The sequence below is a fragment of the Lissotriton helveticus genome, chromosome 4_1 (genome assembly GCF_964261635.1).
Source record: "Lissotriton helveticus chromosome 4_1, aLisHel1.1, whole genome shotgun sequence".
NCBI lineage: Eukaryota > Metazoa > Chordata > Amphibia > Caudata > Salamandridae > Lissotriton > Lissotriton helveticus.
In genome coordinates, this window is record NC_136063.1 from 486,835,878 (window position 1) to 486,849,091 (window position 13,214).

At 44.3% G+C, this 13,214-nt stretch overlaps 1 protein-coding gene across 1 annotated transcript in view; it reads left to right on the forward strand.

Annotated features, from left to right (window-relative positions):
* CNGB3 (cyclic nucleotide gated channel subunit beta 3) overlaps window positions 1-13,214 on the forward strand; it is a 564,986-nt gene that overhangs the window by 90,816 nt on the left and 460,956 nt on the right. Inside the window, exon 3 of the mRNA XM_078686155.1 lies at window positions 6,263-6,454. Coding sequence (XP_078542281.1) covers window positions 6,263-6,454 — 192 coding nt within the window. The remainder of the gene's footprint in view (window positions 1-6,262; window positions 6,455-13,214) is intronic.

Genomic DNA, 13,214 nt, shown 5'->3' on the forward strand with positions numbered 1-13,214 from the left:
TGGGGCCTTTGACAGCTCCGGCCGCGGCTAGGGAGGATGTTTTACTTCTGGTTTCCCTGGTACTCATTTCACAGGTGTTTAAACGTCCTTGATATGGCAGAAAAGAGACAGGGCCCGGACCGGACTCTCACGTACTCGAACGGCCTCAAACGGCCCGCTCTTTGCCCGGTCTTCGCCCGCGCCTCCGTCCGCGCGCGTCCCGCGATCGCGTTAGGAGGCTGGCCTAAATAGGAGGAGGGGGCGGGAAGAGGCACCAGGTGCGCGGAATGAAGGAATGCAAGCGCTCCTGGTCCTCGCAGTCCCGCTCCCGGTTGTTGGCAATGGAGTCCTTGCTGATAGTAATGGCCGAGCACTCGGGCTCCCAGGCCGTAGGCAGACACCGTTTGTCACGGTTCAGAGGGCAGTTAGGCGTCCTTTGCAGTCCTTCTGCGAGCGGCACCAATTACAAACAGTGGAGAAGAAGATGGATCCACAATATGATACTTCAGTATCCCATGGAAAACATGGAAAAAGGACTCAAATTTCATAAACGGCATTCTCTAGATGTATCCTCTATCTCTCTCAGGCTATCCTCCACTCCATCTACAGAAAATTCTCTCTATAATGAGATTATAAATTCAGATGTTGCACTTAAAATCTGAGCAGAACAAGCTCCACAGTTAAATGAGATTGTTAGGAGAGCCCAAAGAAATGAAGAATTCACAAGCCAGAATTTACAGAGAGTCACAAGAGCAACTTATTGAAATAAACGAACGTTTACAGCATCTCAATACCAGATTGCATAATACAGAGTAAAGGATCTCAAATCTCAAAGACTCTCAAACAAAAATGTATTCATCTTTAGTGAAAGATCAAATTTAAATATCTGAGTTGGAGCTAAAGCTTGAAAATATAGAAGATAGATCTCACTGCTCAAATATATGCATCATAGGGGTTCTGAAAGGATGAGAGAACAGTAAAGACACAATTGTATCTCCGATTTCATAACACAGTACTTTATTCCGGAATATTATGAAAAGTTAGAAGATCACTTTGTCACACGTTCACATGGTGTTTCCTCCTTTTGTCCCCCAAATGACAGATTTCCATGCACTAAATTGGTGAATTTCGAAGACTTCCAATTAAAGGAAATAAGTCTCAATGGAACCAACACAGAATAAAGGGTTCCAAGCATCTGATAACTTTTTATTAAAACATTTTACGGACACATCTTCGACCACAGCATGACGTCGGCTTGAATTTAAGGCTATGATAGACTCCTTCTAACAACATAGAACACAAACAGCTTTGATTCAGCTAGCAAAATTTAAAGTCTTGTTTGAGAGACAATTTCGTGTTTTTGCTCTGTGAATCAAGCCATCGAATTTTCGCAGTCCATTATTGAGAAGCGGAGAGGTAAAAGAGACTCATAAAGAACTTTGAAGACCATTCTCTAACAGTGGTGGCCCACCATAAAGGGATCCCGGATGTGATTTATTCCTTCTGGCCTCTTCCCTATTGCGCTTTTGCTTTTTGTGGTTTTATTCCTTTTTCTCTTTCTTCTTCTTTAATTTTCTGTTTCCCCTCCAAGCGGGGAAAACTGCAGAGTGACAGGCTGCAACAACGGTTGCCGATGGAGAATCATTCATGTGTGCAAGTTCAAGGCACACAGCTGGGTGAGAAGGAGGGTTAGGGAATGTAGGGAGGGACGGAGGGACAGAGCCGAATCTTAATGAGAGTCCGGAGCAGGTGAGTCTCTCAGAGAATTCCACTCTGATGATGGGTGGAATGCAGGGGTTGAGGAGGAGGTGAATGTTGGATGACTGAGGTATTTTCCGAAATATAAATGTATTAGAATTCATTGCAAGAAGATCCGTTCAATTTTTAATAAGATTTGGCTCTTAGATCGTTGAGAATACTCAGGGTAAACAGAGACCCAGGCACCAGATGGATTTGGGTGAAATCCAAGATATATCATCAACTGCTAAACTTCGTAAGTCATAATGGTCCTATGGAGGAATCACTCTCAGCTTTAGAAGCCATATATGATAGTGCGAAAGAAATGCCTGACTCTCCAGTGATAGAGGCCGATTTTAACTTACTCCCAAATATATCTTAAGATTCATCTTATGTAAAAAACACCAGAATAAAGAAAAAACTATTATGATTTTGCGATTATTGAAGCAAGATTTAGCACTGGAAGACCCATGGCATATTCATCACCCCAAAGTAAGACAATATACCTGCCATTCTAAAAGATATAACTCAGCTTCAAGTATACATTATTTTTAGCATCTCACAACCTCTGTAGAGGTCAAGCAGAAATATTTATCAATGCATTCTCAGACCATTTGATAACTACATTAGATCTCAGCTTGGCAGCGCCACAGCAACATAGTTCTACATGGGTCTTTAAATAAAACATTGCTTCTCAATGAAAGCATGGCAGGACAGATGTGTCAAACTTTGGAGGATTTTTTAGAACGTAATATCGATTCCGCCTCTGACTTAATGGAACAGGAAGGACTGAAAGAATTTTTCAAGGGTCAGATCATTGCCTTTCAGGCAAATCAAAGACAGCTACAAAAGATGAAATGCCTACACCTGCAGGCCAATACAGCATATAATCTCACTCTAAGTGCTGCAATCAAAAGAGAGGTAGCTCAAGTAGGTCACAATTTTCAAGATTATAAAAGAAATTTTAAGTCATAAAGCTCTAAAAAAAGATATGAAGAGGGCAAGCATATGGGTAAATACCTGGCTTGGCTAATAAAACGTTAGAAAACGTAAACCAACTGCAGCTCAATAAAGAAAATCTCAGATCCTGCAACACGCATATTGTATCATACCTCAAGCATTACCAGAGGTTTTTGGGGATCACTACTCAAAACTTTATTCAGATACCTATAGCCCCTCTGCAGAGACAATTAATTGCTGGCTAGAGTTCATTAATATGGCAAGAATATTAAGAGAACACAAGGACTTTATGACCAGTCCGTTAACTATCATAAAGTGCAGTTGACTGTTAACTCTACACCTAATGCTAAAGCCTGTGGCAAATACTTTTCTCCGCAGCGAAGCAAATGTTTATTCAGTCTAGTTAATCATATTCTTTCTGGCTGTAAAATTCCAAGCACAATTACAGAATCTGTAATCGTTTGTTTTTTTCTTTTCAAAAAAAGAAGCGAGGCTAAGATGTGCATTCAGGGTGCGCGTCCTCGGAGACCTGTAAGTAGGTCACAGCGAAGATGACTTGCCAGAAAGTCACCGCCAGAACCTGACCAGTCAGATGGTCACCCGGAAAAGAAAGGAAAGAAGATGCGGACCAGTCAGATGGTCACCCGGAAAAGAAAGGAAAGAAGACGCGGACCAGTCAGATGGTCACCGGGAAAAGAAAGGAAAGAAGACGCGGACCAGTCAGATGGTCACCTGGAAAAGAAAGAAAAGAAGACGCGGACCAGTCAGATGGTCACCCGGAAAAGAAAGGAAGAAGCTAACCAGTCAGATGGTCGCCTGGAAAAGAAAGGAAGCAGCTGACCAGCCAGATGGTCACCCGGAAAAGAGAAGGAGAAGCTGACAGTTAGAAGATCACGACTGCGAAGACATGCCAGAAGATCAAAGGCATAGTAACTGAATAGATCAAGAAGAGGTCCATGGACTGGACCCATAAGAGGTCTGATGACACCGACTCGAAGTAAAGAAGGAGCGACAGGAAGAAAGGTGCGATGCCTGGTTTGGCCATCGGAAGAAGAGAAAGTGTATCCTAGGGGTAGGACGCAACCAGGGAGACTCGTGTGAAGTGCACACCACACGGAGATGGCCTGGGTGGTTGAAGAAAAGAAAAGGGACCAACCACGTTGTGAAAGGAAAGGTGGAGAATAAGGGAAGTGAGTGCCACAGTGCAACTAGAAGATCACAAGAAGAGAAGAGTTGTGAACAGTCAACTCACACACATATCAGGAGAAGATGGTGACATGCACCAGAACACCGGAGTGCAGGGGAGAACAAGGCCTGGCATAAACACCCGCGGCACAAGTCAAAGATATCCACCTACAAGCCATCCATCCATGTGGCGATCGCAGAAGAGGGCAAGTTTGGACTGTTGACGACAATCTACCTTTGGGGTTGAGCGGAAGATTGGATGGCGAGAGTGCTCATACATCCGGCTGAGGAACTGACCACTCCACACCAACCCGTGGCAGCCCAAGAAGCAAAGGCCACAAGGGACTCTGGTGGCAGCAAGTCCCGCAAGAGAGACAGAACCAAAATGGTGCGTCTGCAAGATCCACGGGGAGGAAAGCTTCGCGTGCAGGAAAAGAATCAACAGCGTAACCTTCAGGTGGAACTAGGACACAACGGTGAGGCTCGTGGAGCGCCCCGCTCACGGCCCGAAGGCTATGGTGGAGCAACACGACCGAGAGCACCAGTCCAGTGGAAGCCTGGCAAAGAGGTCCTCTCGGACATCCTATGAGAGAGGAACACCGGCGAGAGGGGCATCCTAGTGAGAGGGATGTATGCACCTACTCCTTTCATCTGCCCAGAAACACTTTGAAGCCTGCCCAGAGACATCACCAAGGACCAGGACTGAAGAGGAGAACCGAGAAGACAAACAATACTCATATCACGTCACCCTTCTATCTAGCTACCAACTGTCACCGGTGGTGTGAAGCAAAGACAAGACAAAGAACAACGTCCAGGCGGCGCAGACAGAAGATAGGACCCGCCGAACAACGGCAAACCATGCCATAGTGACTCATGGGCCCTGGATGCAGTAACTACACCGTCTGCGACCTGCAATCCGCCAAAGAGACTCACTTCAAATCATACAGTCCAGTGTTATATTTTATGTACATTTTCTTTCCCACAGGTTTAACTTTTTGTCGTGGGGTTTTTGCAAACTGTACTTTTCCTCCCATAGGTTTTGGGACTCTTCTTTATTTTGACTTTTCCCCGAGTTTGGGAGGGATGTACTGTCCTGCTGGACACGGCCTAGTTGCTGTAAAGAAACCCTACACTGAACACCCACCCACCACTGATGTCACCGGGTCAGGTGACACAGCTTTAATAAAAGGAGCCGAGCCCATGTGCTCTGGGCCATTCTACGCACTATCCATCCTGTGTCTGCGTCAGTCCTTTCCAGCATGAGGGCCCAGGGCCCCCATCATTACAACAGCGACAGCAACAGGCATGTGAATATTTTATAGACGTGAGTTGCTGCTGAGATTTTATAGACGTGAGTTGCTGCTTGAATTAAAGCTATTAGAATATGTAACCTAAAATCCGAAAACTTATTGGCAAAACTGACTAGCTGGGCTTTGCTGGAAAGTGTGATGGGATGAGTACTCGATTGGAAAGGGGCGTGTCAGCACTCACACCCTAGCTCTCTTACTACATTTTGCCAGCATTCCTGTCGGCTACGGAGTCCGGTCATGTTTTCATTCATCAGCTTTCTAGAGTCATGATTAGGCTCTGATGTCACTGGCAGAGAGACTGTGGTGATGAGGCAAGCATTCCCAGTATTTGCTGGCTTAAACGGTACTGTGAAGAGATTCACGCAGTGTGACAGCCACACCAGGGACCCGTTGCACGAAACTGAGTGCAGAGCTGGGATATAGTCGCCCGGGTCTCCTAAGCCGCCACTCGGGACCCACAGCCTATTCTCGTGCCGGCCGCGTACCTGGCTCACTCGCAAGGCTCAAATCCTGGCCTGGACACTATGTAATGTTTACCCATACTGTCAATCAACACAATAGGTGGTACAGGTGCCAGGAATGCGATTACCAAACAACCAACAGAGGACAACAGGATTACTGCAAGCCACAACCTAAACTAGCGGCGGCAGATGAAGTGATTCGCCCACAATCACGGAACATTACGTTAAAGCCAACACTTCCAAACTCGGCTGCGAAAATACAAATATAAACACAATGGATGGAGTTTCACCCAACCTACTGATTACTTAATGCCTCAGAGAGCATGCGCTGCCCTATGCGAGACCTAAAAATGATGCTTACCAAAGAAATCCTGAAACTACTCACTTGCATGATAGCACGAGCTAGCGTTTCCAGTGCCAGTATTTTCATTTTATAACCATGCTTACCTCAAAAACCAGTACTGGAATTTCTATAAAGTGGGCATTAAGTAATGTCATGTTTTGCTGCGAATGTGTGCATTTCATCATGCTGTTGAAAAGCCCTTGGGTCATTATACGCCAGAAGAGTAATCCTTCAAAAACGTGGCCTTATTCACACACCTATGCTGTTTGTATTCCTTCCTTTCTTAGCTCCGGTCAAAAAGAAGGCGCCTGCACCGGAAGCCCAGCCGCCAATGAAAGAAGAGAATAAAATAAAGGAGCCGGAAGTCGTGCCAGAAGAGGAGCACTATTGTGACATGTTGTGTTGCAAGTTCAAAAAGCGGACGTTTAAAGAGTGCTTGAAGAAATTTAAACTTCCAGATTCCATTGATTCATACACAGGTAATGCACATAGGTCGCGAAGTTGTCTGAAATCGGGAGGCTTGTTCATCTGGGAAAGAAGTGCAAAACTTTAGGACAGGGTTACTTTTATTTCATTACATTTTTTTTATAATGTTCATGAGTCCGCATGCAATGTAAATGAGAATAACTGTTGGTGAAAACTTTTTTTTATTTAAAAAGCATACAATTGATTTTCAGGTATTTGAGAGTAAGACGAATATAATATATTTGCTGTTCAAGTAGTTGGCAAAATAGTATATTGTGTTACATTTTATTTTTTTAGGTGAATATTGATTATCAAAATAGTTTTGACCAGGGTAATTTTTTCTCAGCAATGCACTTACTCTACACCACCGGATGATTGCCACCTGGCCGTTCTTTTGCCAGCCCTGCCTGTATTTTTAAGTCCAGACGGTAAAAATATTGAGATAAGAACTGAAATCAGATATCTTTTTTTCTTCTGATGCATAAGCTTAAAACAGCAAACGCATATAGAAACCAGTTAAAAAGTATGTGTGCGCTGTCTAAATTGTTTCAGAATGATTAATGGAGCAAATAGAGTTAATCCTGACAAGTTTACACAAATTATTTTTCTTTTGCCAGCTCTTGACTGGAACAGCAAACTTTAAACGCCCGGTATTTCTTTCTAAGAAATGTGGAAATCCTATGCACCAGAAATGACACTGGGTTTTAAGGTGTGGAGCCAGAGGAGGGGTGCTATCACCCTGAACAGATGCTTACCAGTCCATTACCATGATAAATCTGAAATATTTTTTCAACCTTTAGCTGGAGGTCTGTAATTAGTAAGTATAAAGTTCCTGTAATGCATGCAGGTATTAAGTAGGAGAAAGAGCCGACTCAGACAGTACAAGCAACACTGCAGTTATGATTACAAAGTTTATACCTATAACAATATTCAGATTTGATGCCACTAGCAAGGTGTTTATCATTTCTCCAATAATGGATGTTTTTCTAGATTCACATACATGCATCATCTCTGTTGTTGGGCTGGGAGGACCATGGTATTTATACAATAGCAATCTTATGTTAAACAAAGCCTAGTGGCTCTAAACATTGTCACTTGAGCAGTCTAATCACCTCATTTAAAAAGAAGCAATCTGTCAATCACTTTGGAGTAGACTGAAGACCACACCCTGCAGAGGCTACCATCCCTCAGATCTTTGCCGCACATAGTGTGTGAAGGGAATCCCTGTGAGCCCTGCTAAAATTCCCTCAGATATGGTTTTTTTTCTATTCTGATACTAATATTTTCAACATAGTTTAGACATCAGCAGCCTTTTCTTGGTAAGATTTGCTTCATTCTGATTTTAGAGCATGTCAGCTTTTAGCATGTGGTTACTGGTCTGTTACTACTCCTTGATAAAGCCAATAGGCTTCACATATATATTGATGTCGTGACTCCTTGACAAATCCAATAGGCTTGCCTTATGAAATGATGTGCTGACCCCTTGACAAAGGCTTACTGTTATAAATTGGGTTTCTGGTTGGCAAAGGTATGCACCCTGTCAAGCAAAAGCCACAATCCTAGTCAGGGTAAGCTAGATGCACACAAAAGATAACCTGTGCTCACCCACTGGTAGCTTGTCTCAGAGAAGTCAGGCTTATCTAAAAAGTCAACATGTAAAGTAATTGTGCAACACACACACAGTAACACAAAGATTACACCACAGAAAGCTCCACACAAGTTTATCAAAAATAGATTATTATATTATAAATATAAGAAGATAAAAATGACATAAATCCAATGTACTGAAGTTGAGTTATTGAATTTTAAAAGAATAAATGCAGAAAGCTCTTAGAATCAAGTAGTGCTAAAAAGGTTACTTTAGTTCACGGTGGACCAGGGCAAAGTTCAGCTGGACCACGATAGAGCCCCGGCCGGTACAGGACCTACGCATGCCCTGATGAACAAAGTACCTTTCCTGGTCACAAACAGCAAAATGCATCTATCTTCTTCATGGAGTGAAGGTGATGCATCACTTCCGAGACGGATGCCCGAGTCGAGAGGTGTCGAGCAATGCGCTGGGTTCTACCAAGCAGTTAAGGGGCTGCGTTCATCTTACCAAGCTGCAACAGTGGTGATAGGCTGTCTGATCGGTCAATCTCAGGTGGAAAACCTCTGGTTCTGGAGCTATGCAGCGATTTTACTCCTGCAACTGGGTCGGTGCGCTGGTTCTGCTACCCACAGATAGGAGGTACGTCAAAATATATGTTACAAGTATTTAGACCACTTTTAGTGAGCTAGGCGCAGGGGTAGAGAATTTGATTTCCCTGACTCTCAAGCACCAGGAGGCAAGCCAACAAGCCCTTGGAGATCACTTGGAGGGAAGGCAGAGTCTAGCTCTACTTCAGCAGAGTCAGAGAGCAGCAGGCAGCAGGGTAACACAAGAGAAAAGCAGATCTTCTAAGTCTGCAGTACAGAGCTGAGTGCTTTAAGCAGCATGGCAGTCCATTTGACAGAGAGTCAGTTTAGATCCAGAAGCGTCTGAATTTAAGGGGTCAGAGACCCAGTAGTTTTGCCCAAAAGTGCCTTTGATATGTGGGGGTGGCTACAAAGTAGCTCTTTGGAGTGCACAGGTTCCCCTTTCAGTCCAGTCCTGTCTGCCAGGTTATCCTTGGGGGTAACTCAGCCCTTTATGTAAAGACAGGACACTACCTCTTCAAGTTAGGTGTTAGCCCCTCCCTTACCTTCCTGCCCATGCAAGATCTTCAGAATGCAGATCTATATAGATGTGTACTCAGATACACCTATCAGTCCTGTGTTATGGCTGTCTAGAGGGAATGCACAAAGTGTAGCTGTCACCCACCTCAGACGTGTATTGGAGATAGGCTTTCAGGCACACAGAGAAGTAAGTGCAGAGAATTGGCCACTTTCTACAAGAGCCACTTCTAAAATAGTAATTTAAAAATCCAACTTCACCAGTAAGTAGGATTTATCAATACCATTCCAATCATATAAAACATGATAAAGATACTCTTCTCCGATCAGGAACTACAGCTTATAAGTGTATTAAGGAATTCCCAACGCTATTCTATGAGAGGAGTAGGCCTCACAGTAGTGAAACATGAAGTAGGCCCTTTGTCACTACTAGCACATGCAAAACATAAAAGTACATGTCGTTCCTTTTACTTACATAGCACCCTGCCCTAATGGCTACATAGGGCCTACCTTAGGGGTGACTTATATGTAAGATAAGGGGAAGTTTCAGGCTTGGCAAGTAGTTTTAATGCCAAGTCGGAGTGGCAGTAAACTGCACACAGAGGTCCTGCAGTGGCAGACCTGAGACAGGTTTGAAATGTTACTTCTGTGGTTGACACAAGCAGTTCTGCAGGTACACTAGTAACATTCAATTCACAGGTCCTGGGTATATGGTATACCATTTTACAAGTAGTGTACAAGTAAATTGAATATGTAAATCAGGTATACACCAATTACACACATGTTTAGGGAAGAAGCACATGCACTTTAGCACTTATTAGCAAGGGTAAAGAGCTCAGCATCCTAAGGCCAAAAAAAAGATTCAACAAAAAGTGGAGGCAAAAAACAAACAAAATTGGGGGAAGACCACCCTACGGCTGACAGATGTACACATACCTTGTAGTTTTATGTGATGACCTGTGACAAAGTCAATAGGCCTGCCCTATTTAAGGTTATACATATTGTATAGTGATGTTCGATCTGGTGTGTGTTGGGGGGTATTTTGATTTGTGTGGGTAATGACCCATTAAGGGTCACATTTGATTTCATAATATCATCAAAGGTATTTCTATCTCCCTCGATGTATGTGCTTGTAAATTAATGTGTGGTATTTGGGAAACAGTGTTTGCAACGCTGTCAGTACAACGCGGTGCCATTACAACACGGTCAGTACAACAACTGCATTGTTACCACGCATACTATTACAACGCAACATTGAAATAACTTACGTTGTAATAGTACACGTGGTAACAACGCGGCTGTTGTACTGACCACGTTGTAAGGGCATGCGTTGTAAATGCTTGTGAAGTAACGTTATATATTTGTGATATTAAGTAGTGTGTGTGTAATAAATATATGTTTTTTATTATTATTATTATTATATTTAAGTTTATAAAGCGCTCAGCTACCCGAAGGTTTCCCGGCGCTAAAATCAACTAATAGAGAGGGGAAGTCAGAGGGGAGGAGGCTACATGTTGAATAGCCAATTTTTCACCTGTTTGCGAAAGCTAAGGTAATTGGGCTCTTTTCATAACTGAAGGGGAAGAGAATTCCATAATGAAGGGGCTAGCCAGGCAAAAGAGCGGCCTCCCATTCTGGCTTTTCTGATTCTGGGCACTGAGAAAAGGTATTGGCTAGATGAGCGCAGAGTGCGGGGGGGACAATGGTGGTGAACCAAGGATGTCAGATAAGGTGGGGCCAAGCCAGTGTTTATTTTGTGCATGAAACAGAGAGCCTTGAATTTCGTGCGGTTTTCGATGCGGAGCCAGTGTAGTGAGCGAAGGGAATTAGAGGTAGGAGAAGTGTTGGGGAGATTGCAGAGCAGTCGTGCTGCCATATTCTGGACTGTCTGCAATTTGCGGGTCACCTCTTTGCTGGCGCCCAGAAGAAGAATATTGCTGTAGTCCAGTCTAGAAGTGATTAAAGCCTGGACTACAGTTTTCTGGGTGTCCACAGGCAGCATCCAGATGATCTTGCGCAACCACTTAATGATTGTGATGCAGGTGGAGGAGGTTTTGACCACATGGTTCTTCATTGACAGCTGGTCGTCAAAGATCATGCCTAAGTTGACTGCTGATTTAGAGGGGGTAGGAGGAGTGCCCATTTGAGTGGGCCAGTGTTGGGGTCCCCATAGAGTGGTATTATGTCCGAACAGAAGAAGTTCTGTTTTTCCCCCATTCAGTTGGAGTTTGTTGTCCAACATCCAGGCTGCAATGTTACTCAGTCCTGAGCAGAGGGCAGATGAGGGGGCATGGGGTATGAGGAAAGGGAGTAGATGATCTGGGTATCATCTGCGTAGGAGTAAATGGTGAGCCCAGCTTGCTCCGCAACAGACGCCAGAGGTCTGACGTATAAGTTGAAGAGCGAGGGGCTCAGGATGGAACCCTGTGGGACTCTATACGCAGATGTAAAAGTTTGGGAAGTGGATGAGGAAGAGAAAACTTGGAAGGTGCGGTCGGATAGGAAATTGACAAGCCAGTTGAGGGCTGAAACGGTGATGCCAGATGATTGGAGGGCGTTGACAAGAATGGGGTGGGAAACCGTGTCAAATGCGGCGCTCAAGTCCAGCAGAATGAGTGCCACGGTTTCCCCCCTGTCAACTCGGTGACGGATGTTTTCTGAGACTCCCAGCAGAGTGGATTCCGTCGAGAAGCCTGATCGGAAGCCGGATTGTGACGGATGTAAGATACCCCTTAGCGCAACATGGGTGGAGAGTTGAGAATTAATGTGCTTTTCTAAAATTTTAGAAAATACCGGAATAAGCGAGATGGGACGAAAATTGGCTGGAATGCTGGGGTCGGCATTAGCTTTTTTTAATAGCGGCATAATCATCGCGTGTTTCCATGCGGAGGGTACAGTAGCTTCTCTAAGGGAGGAATTTAGAAGGTCCATAATGGGTTCTAGGGAGGATTTGTCCAGTTTTTCTAGAATTTGAGGGGGAATAGGGTCCAGTGGGGAACCGGATTTGATTTTACTGATGATGTCGGAGAGGGTCTCAATATTGAGCGGATCCCATGTGTCGATCAACTGAGTGACCGAAGGACAGGTATCAGATGGGGGCCTCAGGTCACAGGAGGGCGTGGGTGGAGAGGGGGGGATCGATGAAAAGTGGATGGGACTGTTGTCCTCTGGTGTCCCCAGATCGGAAGATGAGATTGTGACAGGTAAGTTGGGTAGAGAGGGAAGGGGAGATGAGTTCTCAAAATTTGAATAGATGTTATCAATTTTGGCAATAAAAAATTCAGCCAGTGAGTTACACTGTACCTTGTTGAGACAGGGAGGTTTGGGCTGACACAGTGCGCCCGAGAGTTTTTGTACTGCCTTGAAGAGTGCCTTTGGACGATTTTTTGCTTCAAGGATGGTATGGTTGACATGTTCAGCTTTAGCAGTTTTACATAGGGAGTGATATTTTGTTAAGGCAGCTTTATAGGTTTGCTTGGAGCAGGAGTCATATTTTGTGCGCCATTTGCGTTCCAGGCTTTTACAGATGTTTTTTTCTTTTTTTAAAGCTTCGGTAAACCAGGGTGCAGGTGAATGATGAAAATTGTGCGTTTGCATGCGCAGGGGTAGGGGTAGGCATGCGTCGGCAGCTTGTGCAAGCCAGCTGTTTATAGCGGCAGAAGTTGCAGTACTAGTATCTTCCATGAGAGGTCTGGTTTTCTCGAGACAGGAGTTAAATTTGTTCAGGTCCAATTTGTTCCAATTTCTGGATAATCTAGGTTCTGTAGGGTTAGAGGGGGTGGTCGATTGCTGACCTAGTTTAATAATAAAGGACACTATGTAATGGTCAGACCATGCAATGGGAGACGGAGCCTTGCAGTCAATGGCCTCTAGATTAGAAAAGATAGGGTCCAAGAGGTTCCCTGCTTTATGCGTAGGACCAGAGTTGTGTAAAAGAATGTTTAAAGCAGCCAAATCTTGTAGGAGATTGCTACTGGTAGTACATGAGGGATCATTCAGGTGTAGGTTGAGGTCACCGATAATGGAAAAATTTGTAGAGCTCTGGATTAGCGGTGCTATAAACTCCGGAAGAGAGGCTGC